Below are 14,320 nucleotides of genomic sequence, written 5' to 3'. Positions count from 1 at the left end.
GTGATTCTTTGGTGAACTTGAATACGTGTTTAAGGTTTACCTTGCTCACGACCTCAGTATGACTCCCACAACAGTAAGCTTTATTCCCCTCCTCCCCCCAGACTGAGCTACATGCACCAGTTGGGGGGAATCTAGTGCATTACAGCCTGAAAGTACTTGTCTTATGGAACCTCTTCTGCAGAGCTGTGGCAGCGAGGGCAAAAGAGGAACATATAATCATCAATATTATTGGCAGCCTAATTTTGGCAGAAGGGCTCAGCTTTCTGATAATACTCCTTCATTGCATTTGTTTGCTCTGTATTTTGGGTCAGCTAAAAGTGAAGGACTTTCCAAGGCTGCCTGAGTTCAGTGCAAACATTTGTTTGGAGCACCGTTTTATCCACAGTGACTTTAAAGGGGCCAACAATATAATTACAGTGCTGAGTCAGCTGTGAATTGGTGGCAGCATCTTAAGACGTGTAGCACAGCAAGAATTTTGTTGATGTTAAGATATTGCATGCCATCAGTGTAAGCTATTTATGTGAAAAATAGGTAGATTTGGGAGTAATGTACGGAGAAGGAAAACTTGTGTACAAACTTTGTTATATAATAAACACACACATCTTTTCAACCACTATGTGCTAAAAGATGCAGTTTAGGAATGGTGAAAGTCTTTTAATTTTGCTGCCAGTAAAATATTAGGGGGAAGAGGGAATATTATGAAAGGACTGAGTAAACTTTTTAGCAATATTTTATCTATTTTTTCCCTTACAGTTTAAACACGTAATGTTTAATACATTTCTGTAACCCTTCACATGTTTTGAGTTAACCTTTGTGGACATCTGCTTGAGCAGCAGAAGGTTATTCAATTCATGATTTCCCAAGGCATTGCAATTTTTTAAAACTTGTTTTCATCCTCCAGTAAAACTCTTCATTTTTTTTCTGACTTTGCCTTAACTTAACCCACTGTGACACATCTACTTGTAAATGCCAGTATAACTTCAAAAATGGAACCCCTGTTGTCATTTTTCATAAGGGAAGCTGCAAAACATTCTGTCATGAAGTTATATCATTAAATCAGAAAAGACACAGCCACTGAGTTAGGAATATGTTTATAACCACTCTTTGCATTTAGTTCTTTATTTAGAAGGACTTTTGAATTTATACGAATATGGGAATTGATCTGTGTAGTCCAGTATCCTGTCTCCAACAGTGGCTTGTACCAGACAATTCAGAGGAAGTTGCAAAGTAACCCTCAAGGTGAGCAATTAGGTAATAACCTGCCCAATGGTAAACTTTCTCCTAATCTTCTTGATTAGAGGTTGACAAAGACCATGTCTACATTACAGACTTCTGTTGGCATAGCTATTGCAGTCAGGGGTATGAAGAGGTGTGATATCTATCTGACCGCTGTGTCAACAAAAGCCCCTAGTATAGACACATTTATGTCCTCAAAACTGCACTTTCACTGGTATGGCTTATTTCAGTCAGGGATGGAAGCTGGCTGGATTAAGCTATATCAGCAAAAGCACAGTTTTTTGCTCATATAAGTTGTTTCCACAATAGGAACACTTTGGCAGTATAGTATATTGATATAGCTATACCAGCAAAACATTCCTAATATAGACACGGCTTTTTTACTAAAGTGTGAGGACAGATAGGACCAGGTCTCTATCCAGTTTGCCGGTGCAAACAACTGCGCACACACTTTTTAAAGGATATGCCCCCATAAGGATGTTTTTCTAAATACGGATTTTCACTACGATTTGTATTATTGCAGCCCAAGAAGCCCCAGTTAGGTCTGTGAACCACCCACCCACCCCACCTTCGCCAAGCACTGTGTAATCACATAGCAAGACACATTCCCTGCCCAAAAGAGTTAGTCTAATTTAGAACAAATAGAGGAGATTATGAAGGTGATGGCAAGGCAAACAGTGATAGCATGTGTGAATACATTTTCCTAACTGAGCAATTAACAGTTGGAATCATCTTTAAATATTAGTTGTCCTTACTAGCCACCTACCTAACCATTATCAGCTGGCATTTTACCATAGGCATCAAGATAGAGATGGTTTCTGAGGTATTTATAGGAGATCAGAACAGTGGCTTTAGAGATTGGTTTGTTCCACGCACAAAGGGAGTCATGGGAGAAAGTATGCTGCACTAAACATTCCAGTCTCCACATTCCAGTCTCAATAATAATATCTCAGTTCATAGAATGAACCTTACTCAACGTATTAGATTCACATGTAAATTAGAATAGAGTCGATAAATTAAGGCAGTGTCTGCTAAAATACTCCCTACCCAGTCAAACTCACTCTAGACAAATAAGCTTTCAAGATATGTCTATGCAGGGATTAAAAACACTGGTCCACGTCAGCTGAGTTTGGCTCACAGGGCTATGGTTGAAAAATTGTGTGTAGATATGTTTGGGTTCAGGCTGGAGCCCAGGCTCTGGGATCCTGCAAGGGTGTGTCCTGCAGATCCACAGATTTGGACCCTGAGCCAAGGAGGCAAACTATTTCAGAATCGGGGCTTGTTGGAAGGCAGATGAGATCCACTCCCCTTTAGCTTTAAACAGTTCCTGGTAGCCTTTATTTTGTACATTTTAAGACAATGCTGTTAGCACCTATGAATTACATATACAAGCAAAAACAGCTAAGGCAAGGGGACACGGCAACTATTTTCAAATCTCTGGTATCTGCTGTGTTCTTCCCCTCTGTCTTTTCCATGCCTGTTGTCAATCATTGTCTTTTATACCCTGTTCCATAACTTTGCCTCATACCTATCCGTTCTAAACCCCAACTAAACATTTGTATGCATAAATCACAATAATTAACCTAATACATCTAAACGAATACATTTTTGCTTACCTTACTAAAACTAACTTCTGTGATCTATTCTTTGCTGTCAACCCCACTGCTACCTTCAAATTCTTTGATCTTACTGGTCTGCTTTTGTGGCCTTGGGTTTTTGCATGTTAACTTGTTTTGCAGGGAGACCTGAAGTTAACAATTCTCTTGTGAGATGGTTTCACCTGCTATTTACCTAGACCAAGGTTTTACAGAGTAAGACACACAAACCAGTTGTCCTGGTTTACACAACCCTTTTTCAGCTAAATTCTGAAATTCTGCATCAGACATGTACAACAAAAAAAATCCTTTGTGTCTTCCTATAATGTAGATAATAATTTCTCTAACATTGTTTAGTGTATTAATGGGTTGGGTTATATGTATGACTAGCACAGTTCAGTACACAGTTTTCCAACAGCCTCTCCATTGACAGTACTCTAGCACCAGTTTCCTGATGTGCAAATCTAGGAACTGTTAACTCAAGCATTTTGTCTAGTGTCAGCTTCCAGGTATAACCAAGGGTGAGTAGTCTCTGGGAACAAGTGATACAAATCCATATAGGGCTTAAGTTAAAACTTGTGTTGCACCTAGAAATGAAAACCAATGTAATTTACAGAGCACTGGTGAAAAATGTCTTGAGATAGGTAAGCATATGGACAGATGCATTTCTCGCTAGCTGAAGTTTTCAAATATTCTTCACAGAATATGCATTGTGGTAATTCCGTCTGCAGGTGACAAAGACATGGATAACCACGGCAAGGTGTGCATTTGAGAGAACTGGTAAAAAGCTGATAGACAGTGACTGCAAACTGAGACTAGACAGGATGCCCAGGTTAACAGTTTCTAAAATACATAACAGTTGGGAGCAGATTTTGACTTTCTGGTTGGGTTGTTGATAATTACTACTTTAATTTGTTCAAGGTGACCTGGTAAGAACTTATTTTCCTACACAAGCTTTGCTTTCATTGGTGAAAAATGTGACCTTGGACTGTTGCTTTCATTGTTCAGCTAGTGTGGAATGCAGCAGTTTCAGATGAGTCACGAATAATAGGATGGGATCTGCAGTATTCTGAAAAAAACAAACAAACAAAAACAACACCACCAGCAGCTTCTTGATGGTGTGAGTGTTTCTGACAAGAAAATAAACATGAACGGAGTCATCAGTAGCCCAAGAAACTAGCACATCAGTTTAGCAACAACATAAATGAGTACACTTTACTGCATTTATTTATTTTTTCTGCAAGAGGTGGCCACCTAAGGTAAGCTCCTAAATTCAAACATTCATCAGGTGTGTGATAGTACTATAGCTGCAAAGATTGGATCAGTTCCCCAGTTTTTAATCAGTCTTAAAAAAACAAACAAACATGATTTGCTGTCTTTTATTATTTTTTTTCTTTTCCATAATGGATTTCAGACCCAGGAACTTCTTTTGAGAATATTTTAGTTTAGGGTAAACAGTTGAACTACTTCTAAAAGTCAGTGGTAATCAAAGGACAATCCCACATCCCAAGAAAGCCACCTGTATACTATACTTCTGAAAATGTTAATGGTTGTCAGGGAGCTATGATACAGACATCAGAGTTAATACATAAATAGCAAGAGGAAATGTTCTTCACATTCAGTTTTGCCATTTTGGGCAGTGCGTTTCCTTTTCTTCTGCAAGCTAGAAGGTAGGAGCCAGATCTGTCAATGTGGGGAAGAGAAGGGCTTGGCTTTTGTCTTTCATAAATCCCTGTATTCTTCTGCTTCCTAACAGTGCTGAAAGGTGGCCTCCAAATCTCCTGCTCTCCTAATCTGCATAGCAGAGTAAACCTCAAAACTTTGCTAATTTACCTTTTGACAAAGTCTTTTCCCTTGGTTCAGTGGGCGGATTTGGTTTATGTTGCCTATTTTCCTTCCAACCAAAGAGGGATCTGTGCATCACAGCTTGTAGCGTATTCCCAAAGCTGTAGGCCCAACATAGTAGACAAGCTTGCATAAAAGAATCCAAAACACTGGAGGCACCTTCAGCCCTTCCTGAGTCCCTGTCTGGATGGAGCTCTGTTCTTGTTTATATGGGAAGTCATTTTAAAGGGGAAAGTGGTTTCTTCAAAGAGCACTGCAGGTATTTTTCAGCCACTTGATGTTGGCAGTTGTACTGTCTCTAGCAGCAGATCCAGCACCACCACCCCCACTCAGGCAAACTTTGCTACAAGCAAACCTCCTCAAATTCTTAAGAACATATTTTTTTTTATCACTCATGGTTGGCCAAAGAGGACCTTTGAGTTAGTCAATATATAATTGAGAAACCAGCAAGGAGGACCCATTGCACTGGGATCTTGCAGAGCTCATTACACTTAACATTCTCTATGAGAGTGCTGGTCTCAAAAGAAAGCTTGTCACTGTAAACTACAGACTGGCATTACTATTCCTGGGACCAACATGGCTAAAACAACACTTCAGAAAATAATGGAAGATATCATATTCTTGCTATGGAATTTACCATTTTGCATCAACCAAGTGCCCAGGTGTTGTTTTGGTTTTATATTTTTCTCCTTTGTTTGCAGCTGCTTCTTGCTCTCCAGCTTTCCTCACAAGAAGGGGTTAATTGAATTACACTGCATATTCCCTGCACTGTTCAGTGAAGCTGCAGACCAGGGGGAGCTGGTGAGATGAACCACAGAAGCTGGCTAGAAGTTTGTTTCTTTCCTGGTACACAGGAGGGAAGAAGGATCTGAGCTGGGGTAACTGGAGAATATTGTGGGAGCAGAGGCCAGGAGAGTGTGGATGTAGGCTGTCCAGAGGGCATAATGAAATAAACAGTCCCTGGAAATGACCAGCTAATTTGACAAAAATGATTTTCAGCTAATGCTATATGGGGTCGTCTTTGTTGTCATGCTGCTGTTAGCGTGCTCTAAAGAGATGAGATTAACAGGATGAGAGGAGAAAAGGAGTACTTGTGGCACCTTAGAGACTAACCAGTTTATTTGAGCATGAGCTTTCGTGAGCTACAGCTCACTTCATCGGATGCATAGCATATCGTGGAAACTGCAGAAGACATTATATACACACAGAGACCATGAAACAAAACTTCCTCCCACCCCACTCCCCCGCTGGCAACAGCTTATCTAAAGTGATCATCAAGTAGAGCCATTTCCAGCACAAATCCAGGTTTTCTCACCCTTCCCCCCCCCCCCCCCCCCCCACACACATACAAACTCACTCTCCTGCTGGCAACAGCCCATCCCCCTTTGAAACCCCTCTTTATAATGCGCATGATAATCAAGGTGGGTCACCTCCAGCACTAATCCAGGTTTTCTCACTCCCCCCCCACACCCCCCCCTCCAAAAACCACACACACAAACTCATTCTCCTGCTGGCAACAGCTCATCTTACAATGTGCACAGCAATAATCCAAGTTTAACCAGAACGTCTTGGGGGGGGGTTTGCAGGAAAAAAACAAGGGGAGACAGGCTACCTTGCATAATGACTTAGCCACTCCCAGTCTCTATTCAAGCCCAAATTAATAGTATCCAATTTGCAAATGAATTCCAATTCAGCAGTTTCTCGCTGGAGTCTGGATTTGAAGTTTTTTTGCTTTAGGATAGCGACCCTCATGTCTGTGATTGCGTGACCAGAGAGATTGAAGTGTTCTCTGACTGGTTTATGAATGTTATAATTCTTGACATCTGATTTGTGTCCATTTATTCTTTTACGTAGAGACTGTCCAGTTTGACCAATGTACATGGCAGAGGGGCATTGCTGGCACATGATGGCATATATCACATTGGTGGATGTGCAGGTGAACGAGCCTCTGATAGTGTGGCTGATGTTGTTAGGCCCTGTGATGGTGTCCCCTGAATAGATATTTGGGCACAGTTGGCAACGGGCTTTGTTGCAAGGATAGGTTCCTGGGCTAGTGGTTCTGTTGTGTGGTATGTGGTTGTTGGTGAGTATTCGCTTCAGGTTGGGGGGCTGTCTGTAGGCAAGGACTGGCCTTTCTCCCAAGATTTGTGAGAGTGTTGGGTCATCCTTCAGGGTAGGTTGTAGATCCTTAATAATGCGTTGGAGGGGTTTTAGTTGGGGGCTGAAGGTGACGGCTAGTGGCGTTCTGTTATTTTCTTTGTTAGGCCTGTCCTGTAGTAGGTGACTTCTGGGAACTCTTCTGGCTCTGGATGAGAGGAGATGAGTGTGATTTGCCATTGAAGTTGATAGATGGGAGCAAAAGTCATGTTACTTGCTTAATTCAGAAAAATGTATTCTTCTTTCATAGTTTGACTAGAGGTTCAAGATTCACCTCTTTTAGGGCGTTCTTCAAATTGAATATTCACTGCTGTCACCCATTCTGTGATTGAAGACATTAGTGAGGTGGTCCTGGTAGCATCTTTAGAACATGAATATGCAATCTGTAATAACTGTTTTTGTTCTTGTGGAGGGAGCTGTCAGAACATCTGAGGTTAGGGTTTTAACTCTCGTATTTAGCCCATTTTCTGAGCTATTCTTGTAGTTTTATTAGGGTTTAGTAGTACTTGAAATTCTGTTTCAAATAAGTACAAATACATTTGTATAAAAAGTCAAATTCTCAAAATTGCCTTTTTAAAACTTACATGATTCTTAAAGAGCCTTTTTAGCTTAAATAGTCTACACAGAAGATTCTGTTCCTTCTTGAAAATCTTTGGAGAGAGTACTTGTATTTCTGAGTTTGATAGGGAAATTGCCAGATAATTAATTGCCCAATTAAAAACATACATATATAAGTTGAGGCTTACTGCCTACAAACTTCCGTGATTTTTTTTTAATCTTTTTTTTAATCTGATGTTCTTTGTGTACCCTTAACCAGAGAGGTATCCTGAAGGGTCACTGGTTTCATCAGTAAACAGTGATAGCAAGGTTATTTGATGCTATGTGTCCATAAGACATCTTACTATTTATATGGCAGTAGTATTAAGCAGGTAGTATTCCAAGAAGCTTATGCTATTTGTAAGCATTTAAAGAAATTTAATAAAACAAGAAGCAAAAACTAAATAGATACACTATTATTCTCCAATACCATATGTATAAAAGTACTTATAAGAAATTCTTCAAATTTAATAAAGGCACAAGCAAGTTTGTAACAACCTAACATTTCAGAATATATTAAAATAACTTAATTTTTGCATCAAAGTTGAGGCTCACTGCCTACACACTTCTGTGATTTTTTTATCTTTTTGTATATGATGTTCTTTGTGTACCCTTAACCAGAGATGTGTCCCTAGACTTTATCCTGAAGGGTCACTGGTTTCTATAACTTGATCACTGCTCATTGTCCATTCTGCTTTTGTTGAGATTCTTTAGAGCCCCCATGTTTTCAAGTTCTTAGAATCTATGAAACAGTTTGCTAGCTCCCAGGCACCTAGAGAATATGGCAAGGATTTTCAAAGGAATTTAGGCTCCCATTTTCCATTGATTTTTCATTCCTTTTGGGCCCCTTTGACAGTCCAAGCTAAAATTTATACCTAAATTTATACATATCTAAATTAAAATTGTGTGTACATAGAGTGATGCAGCTCAGTGCTCCACAGCCTTCATTCTACCAGTGCTGTATTGTATTGTCTGTGTGACTTGAGTTCTTTGGCAATCTCATTCTTGCTTTAAATTGAATTGTGTGGGATTTGATAGGAAGAGAGAGATGATTCTAGGAGTGTCAGTCATGGGAGATCTGTTTATGGTATGAATCTTTACTGTAGCAATTAGTAAACAATATAATTAGTAAACAATGTAAGTATTGTATTTTAGTAAATTGTACAGTAGAATTATATTTTTCACCAATGTTTTTAAACTTGTTGCCATAGCTACAAGAAGAAGTGTTCAATGTTCAGATGCATACAGGTTTTCAATTGTTTTCTATATTTCTGTAACTTGGTTAAATTTCTAGAATACACTAAATATTTATCAGCAGCATTAAGCAGTCCTGCAGTGCTTTTAGTGGAAAGCTTAATTAGAATTACAGGGATTGTATTGGTATCGCTGATTTATTTTTCATTGTAGAGCTGCCAGTATGATGATCTTTTTGAGGCATTGGTTTGGTGGCACTGCTGCAATACCATTAAAAAAGTAGGAGGCAAATAATTACTTCCTTTGGCTAACAAATATTTGGCATTTTTCTCAAACTTTTGCAGAGTGAACATTTGTGTTTCTCACTAATAGGATCTTTATCTAACAGATAGTATTAAATAATGACTGGTCAGGACATTCTAACATTATGAATAGCATGCTTTATGTTTCCCACTGACTAATAAATATACTACCTCAGTTGCTGGATTGCAATGTTTGGCAGAGGATATCTGTCGCGCTAGGCCGAAGTGAGTTTTGTTCTGTTTAAGACTTTTTTTTTTTTTTTTAGCAGGAGACAAGCTTCTGAATGTTTGGTGCGGGGGAATCTATTTTGAGTTACATTCAAATTCAGTTTGTAGTATGTACAGATGCGTATATGTGATGAGGTTTGTGGACCCCATGGTGGCCTGGTGACAAAGGAGTTAATGCAGTAACCACCTGTCAGTGCCATTTAGCAACTTCACAGCAGCTGGGAGAATAAGAGCTGAAAAGCAGAAGGGGCAGGACAGTTTCCCTGGAGAAAGAAAACTGGAGAAGGAAGGTACTGCCAGCAAGCTGGTGAGAAGCCACCCAGACACAACCCCAGCAAAGGGATAACCAGATCTACAGGCTGGGGAAGTCTATGGAACCAAGGGAGGTAGGAAAGAACTCATGGCACAGCAAAATGAGTTGTTGAGTCTTGATATCGCCTCTCTAGTTTAAGGGCCCTGAGCTGCAACCCAGTGGCATGGGTACACCTGGGTTTCCCTCTCCATCCCTCATAGACTTAAGACCCCAAGGGCTTTCTAGACACCCTGACAACCAGGACCAGCTAACCCCTGCAGGTGTAATGGGAAATCTGAACACCCCAATAGGACTGAGACTAACATACTTTATAGCCCAAGAATGGGGCTACGATAAGGACTCGGGCAGGAGCATCTGATTGACTGCCCTGCCAGACCAAGCTCCCTGAGGGGGTGCTGTCATGTCATTTTGCATGCATATTTGGTATTGGCTTGCACAAATAGCCACTTACACATTTTGACTTGAAAGCTCTTTGCACAAATGCTGACTATTGTATGTATTTAAAGTAATTGACAAACAGATTAGGTGTGGGTAATTGAATGGCTGCATTTTTGAAAATCAGACTCCATATTATATTGGGTATCAAGTATGCTTAATTATTTTTAACAGGACTAGTGGATATAGAACTGTATTTTGATCTTGGTCTCTTGGTGACCAGCATAATATTTTAACCAAACACTAGATTCCTTTATTCTTGCAGAATTTGTATTGGTTTTAAGAATATTAAATTGTGTAGACATACATTTTGGGGTTTTGTGTGTGTGTTTCATATTTCAGGTTTCTTAGACTCTAGTCCTGAAAGCTGTTTTATATGGCTGGATCCCATCAGAGCCTTTTTCACTTCTTTGGGCATCCACAGGGGCTCAGGGGATTGAGTCCTACATTTGGAAATCCCAGGAGTTTAAAAGGGCTCTTCTTCCAATGTTTGTGTCTGACACTTGATAGGGCACTGTTGTATTTTAGAATGTACAGGGTAAATTTGCTATGCAGTGCCTTAGCAGCATGATTGCCGTTAGCATTTGTCAGTTTAAGATAGCATCTGAATGAAGATGATTTTTTAATGATGATCTAGAAAATACTCAAAATAGAAAAATGTATTGTGAAGGCAATTTTATGTTGACGTTAAGATGTTATTGTAAAGTCTATAAATGTCTGAAACCTCCTCCCCCTCAGCGTGAAAAGTAATTTTAAAAAGCACTCTGCGTTGTTGTACTTTGGCTTCTTCCTCCCTCCTTCACCCACCAGGTTTGATATCCAAGTTAATTCCTGATGTGTTAAATCCAAATGACAGTGAATTTGGTGGTTCCATCTAGTGCTGATATCAGTGCACCTCAATACCAGCATTCATTTTTGTGATAATTACCAAAGGGAATGGTTTCTGTTCATGTGTCTGTTAGTACCTAAGAGATGCTTCAGCTGATTCTATAAATGTTGATTGATGGGATCAACTGTGTTATTCTCAACATAAAATTTTATCTTAAAGAGTTTGCAGTTCACATGGATAGTACGAAAAGTAGCTTCCAATGGTACATAATCTCTTCTCAGACTTCAGTAAACGCTAGATTCAGAAAAATCCTTGCCTAAGTGGCACTAGTTCATCTAAAAGGGCTACTGACATCAAGACTAAAAATCTAAACAAGACACACTGCCTTTTGTATCTAATAGGAAGAAGCCTCCTGAGTTTATTATAGAAATTTAGCCTAAGCCTCATTTCCTCCCTCCCCAATTACCCATACATTTCTTCACATCAAAAGAGGGGAAAATTATAATAAAAATGCAGGAAAGTCATAAAATGGCCAAATCCTTTCACCTTACTCCTCTGGGTAGGATTGTTAATGGGCACAGTACTATGTTGATGGGCACAACACACATACCTATAGACCTAGATGAGGTTTACTGTGTAGATTATAATTATCAGTTGTAAAGGAAAAATATTATCAGAATGGCAAACACTTACCTGAAACTAATCTGTTATTGACAGAGGTGATTTTATATGGTATTTGCACACACCAGTAGCTAGAGTAGTAAATCATACTTTTGGCTAAAGAAAATAATCTTTTCTCAAAACCATTTGTCCCTACTGACAGTAAATTGTCCTGAACAGTTTTTAGTGAGAGTTCTTATTGAGTCAGAGTTCTCATTCATTTAAAAAAGCAATTATTATGCTTGATTTTTGATTTTTTTTCTTTTGGTCTACAGGGGGAATTTCCTCAGATCAAAGTGTTTTCTAGTTTGTCACCTATCCCAGGATTCACCAAGTGGCTCATTGGACTTCTGTCCTCACAAACAAAGGAACAGGGGAGAAATGAACTATTTACAGATGCAGAATGCAAAGAAATCTCTGAGATCACAGGTGACCCTGCTGCTGAAAAGCTAAAGAGGCTCTTAACTAACAACGAATGGGTGAGATCAGAAAAATTGGTCAAAGCATTGCATTCACCATTTATGAGGCTCTGTGCTTGGTACCTGTATGGAGAGAAACACCGTGGATATGCCCTTAATCCAGTAGCAAACTTTCATCTTCAGAATGGTGCTGTGCTGTGGCGGTTAAACTGGATGGCAGACACAAGCCCCCGTGGGATCACTGCTTCATGTGGCATGATGGTAAACTATCGGTATTTCTTAGAGGACACAGCCAGTATCAGTGCAGGATACCTTGGGACAAAGCACATCAAAGCCTCAGAACAGGTTCTTTCCTTGGTGTCTCAATTTCAACAAAATAGCAAACTTTAAATATACAGCAAGATTTTAAGAGCAAACATTTCTCATTTGAATGAAGGGGTATGATATTTTGGGGTGTCCTTATTGAAAAGGGAATGTTTGTAATAAAAAAGTGAGCTCTGTTCTTAGTCACAGCAGGATGAAAAATTACATAGTCTGCCAAAATTACTATACCTTTCTTTACTTGCACTGCCAGATACTCAAAGCCTGGTTGAATTATTGCCATACTTTATGTTCAGATGAGCTGGAAGTGTGTATTAAAGGCTGTGTAAACTCATCTTAGTAAGGTTACAAGACAGTGGTAACTTGTGTGGACTGTTCTCTGCCCCTGTTGTCGTTCTCGGGATCAGTATAGTTGTTTAAGGTACATCTTTAAAAGCATAGAGGAACTCCTTAGTATGCTAATATATTAAATAGATAAATATCCAAATAACTAGATAAAAGCAATAGGCAAAGACAAATTTTTGTTCAAATTTGTATAAGCAGAGGAGCAATCTGCAGCATTTCTTCACTAAGGTCTTCATCACCTTTATTCCTGACATTTTTTGGTAAAACCTCTTCATTTGGCCATTCTTTTGCTCTTTCAAAGTACAGTACAAAGTGCCAACACTGAATCATTGCTCTGATCGAGCAACAAGATACCTTGTATTTCTGTGGGTTTTTCTCAAGGCAGTAGGTATGTGTAACAGTGTATCTGCAGATTGCTATAGCTCAAATTTACAGTTTAATAAGTAAAATCAGTGGTTCTGAATAAGAGAAGAGAGTTTGTTGCTTATAGGACTTAATTATGAAGCTTTTGGGTATATATTAAATCTCCATAAATTATATTGGGCATTTTAGAAGTTGGTAAGAAGCTTTTTTTAATAGTAAAAAGCCAGGTTTGGTCTGTAAAGCAATAAATTAAAATAAAATAAGTCTTGCCCTATAAACGTTACATGATATCTCTCTTAAAATGTACCATATTCACATTACAGTCACACTTGATGTTAGTGTCTCCAGTGAAATAAGATAACTGCCTTCAATGGATCAGATATCAGCAGATTTGGAGTGCAGAATTCTTGACTTCTTCAATGTATGGTGAAATCCTGACCAGATTCCTGAGAGAATTACACAAACATTTCTATTTCCCTATGCAAGTAAAGGTGAAGGGATCCCTAAGTGTCCAGATGTACCATTTCATTCCAGGAGAAAGGGCAATCAAATGAATTATTTGTATTCGCTAAACAAAAAACTTCCCACCTACTGAGTGGCCTGTTTTAAATATCTGCTAAAGAGATTAAATGTTCCCTGGCTTCAGCTGATGGCAGATTTCTGAGTGTGATGATGCAGAGAGGCTGGATTCACTACACACTATTCCCTTCAGAACAAAGTCATTTTTACATAGCAGCTGGTCTTCACATTAGCAATGGCAACTAGCCTATGCCATGCTGCTTTCATTATGTTTTTAAGAATGGTTCCAAAAGCCATCACATCTAGTCAGCAGGTATCTCTTATGTCAACAAATTAAGGCAAACCCATGGGTTTTGATCAGATACCAGTTAAAAAAAATGACTACCAGCTTCTTGCGGGGGAGGAATATTGTATTGCCAAAATTTTTAAGGAAAATTAAGCAACTCTTTGCTCAATTTGAATTGTAGTTTTTGTGAAAATGCCAGAGGGCAATACAGTACTTGCCAAAATATAGCTTTTTCACTGGCTCTGAATAACCTGATTCGTTGCACATGAGCCAAAAAAAACTGTAAAGTTTTTGAGAAGAATCAGGAAATTCTTCAGTTTGCCTCTGCATTTCCCACTTATGGAATTAAGTACTCAAACTTCTGGAATCTTCTGGTGTGAGTAGTGTCCACTGGACACTGTCCCGTGTTTGGCCAGTGGTGGGAAAGCAGCTCAGCCTAATCAATCAGTCAGTGGCCTAGAGTAAAGGTAACTGCCAACAGGACAAGAAAACAGTTATTTTAATTCTAAAACTAGTGTTTCACTGATGGGGTGAGGACTGGGGTGCTGTGGTTTTTTCTGATAATACCTGAGAGTAGACTGACCACACTGTGTACCAGCTCAACTAGTGAGAGTAAATGGTGGGCTTGTGTACACATGAAGGTTAATGTGGCATAAGGTTGGGTGTGAATTTAAAG

At 39.2% G+C, this 14,320-nt stretch overlaps 1 protein-coding gene across 2 annotated transcripts in view; it reads left to right on the top strand.

Annotated features, from left to right (window-relative positions):
- The window catches only part of MLYCD (malonyl-CoA decarboxylase), a 46,143-nt gene extending 33,021 nt beyond the window's left edge, over nucleotides 1-13,122 (top strand). For both annotated transcript variants that reach the window (XM_007059319.4, XM_043526504.1), the window contains exon 5: nucleotides 11,667-13,122. In XM_007059319.4, the coding sequence (XP_007059381.3) occupies nucleotides 11,667-12,200 (534 nt within the window). In that variant the 3' untranslated portion in view covers nucleotides 12,201-13,122. The remainder of the gene's footprint in view (nucleotides 1-11,666) is intronic.
- The last annotated feature ends 1,198 nt before the right edge of the window (nucleotides 13,123-14,320 follow it).

Source organism: Chelonia mydas, chromosome 12, assembly GCF_015237465.2.
Source record: "Chelonia mydas isolate rCheMyd1 chromosome 12, rCheMyd1.pri.v2, whole genome shotgun sequence".
In the NCBI taxonomy this organism is placed as follows: domain Eukaryota; kingdom Metazoa; phylum Chordata; order Testudines; family Cheloniidae; genus Chelonia; species Chelonia mydas.
The sequence above is the reverse complement of the archived record's forward strand: the minus strand, read 5'-3'. Positions and strand labels throughout refer to the sequence as shown.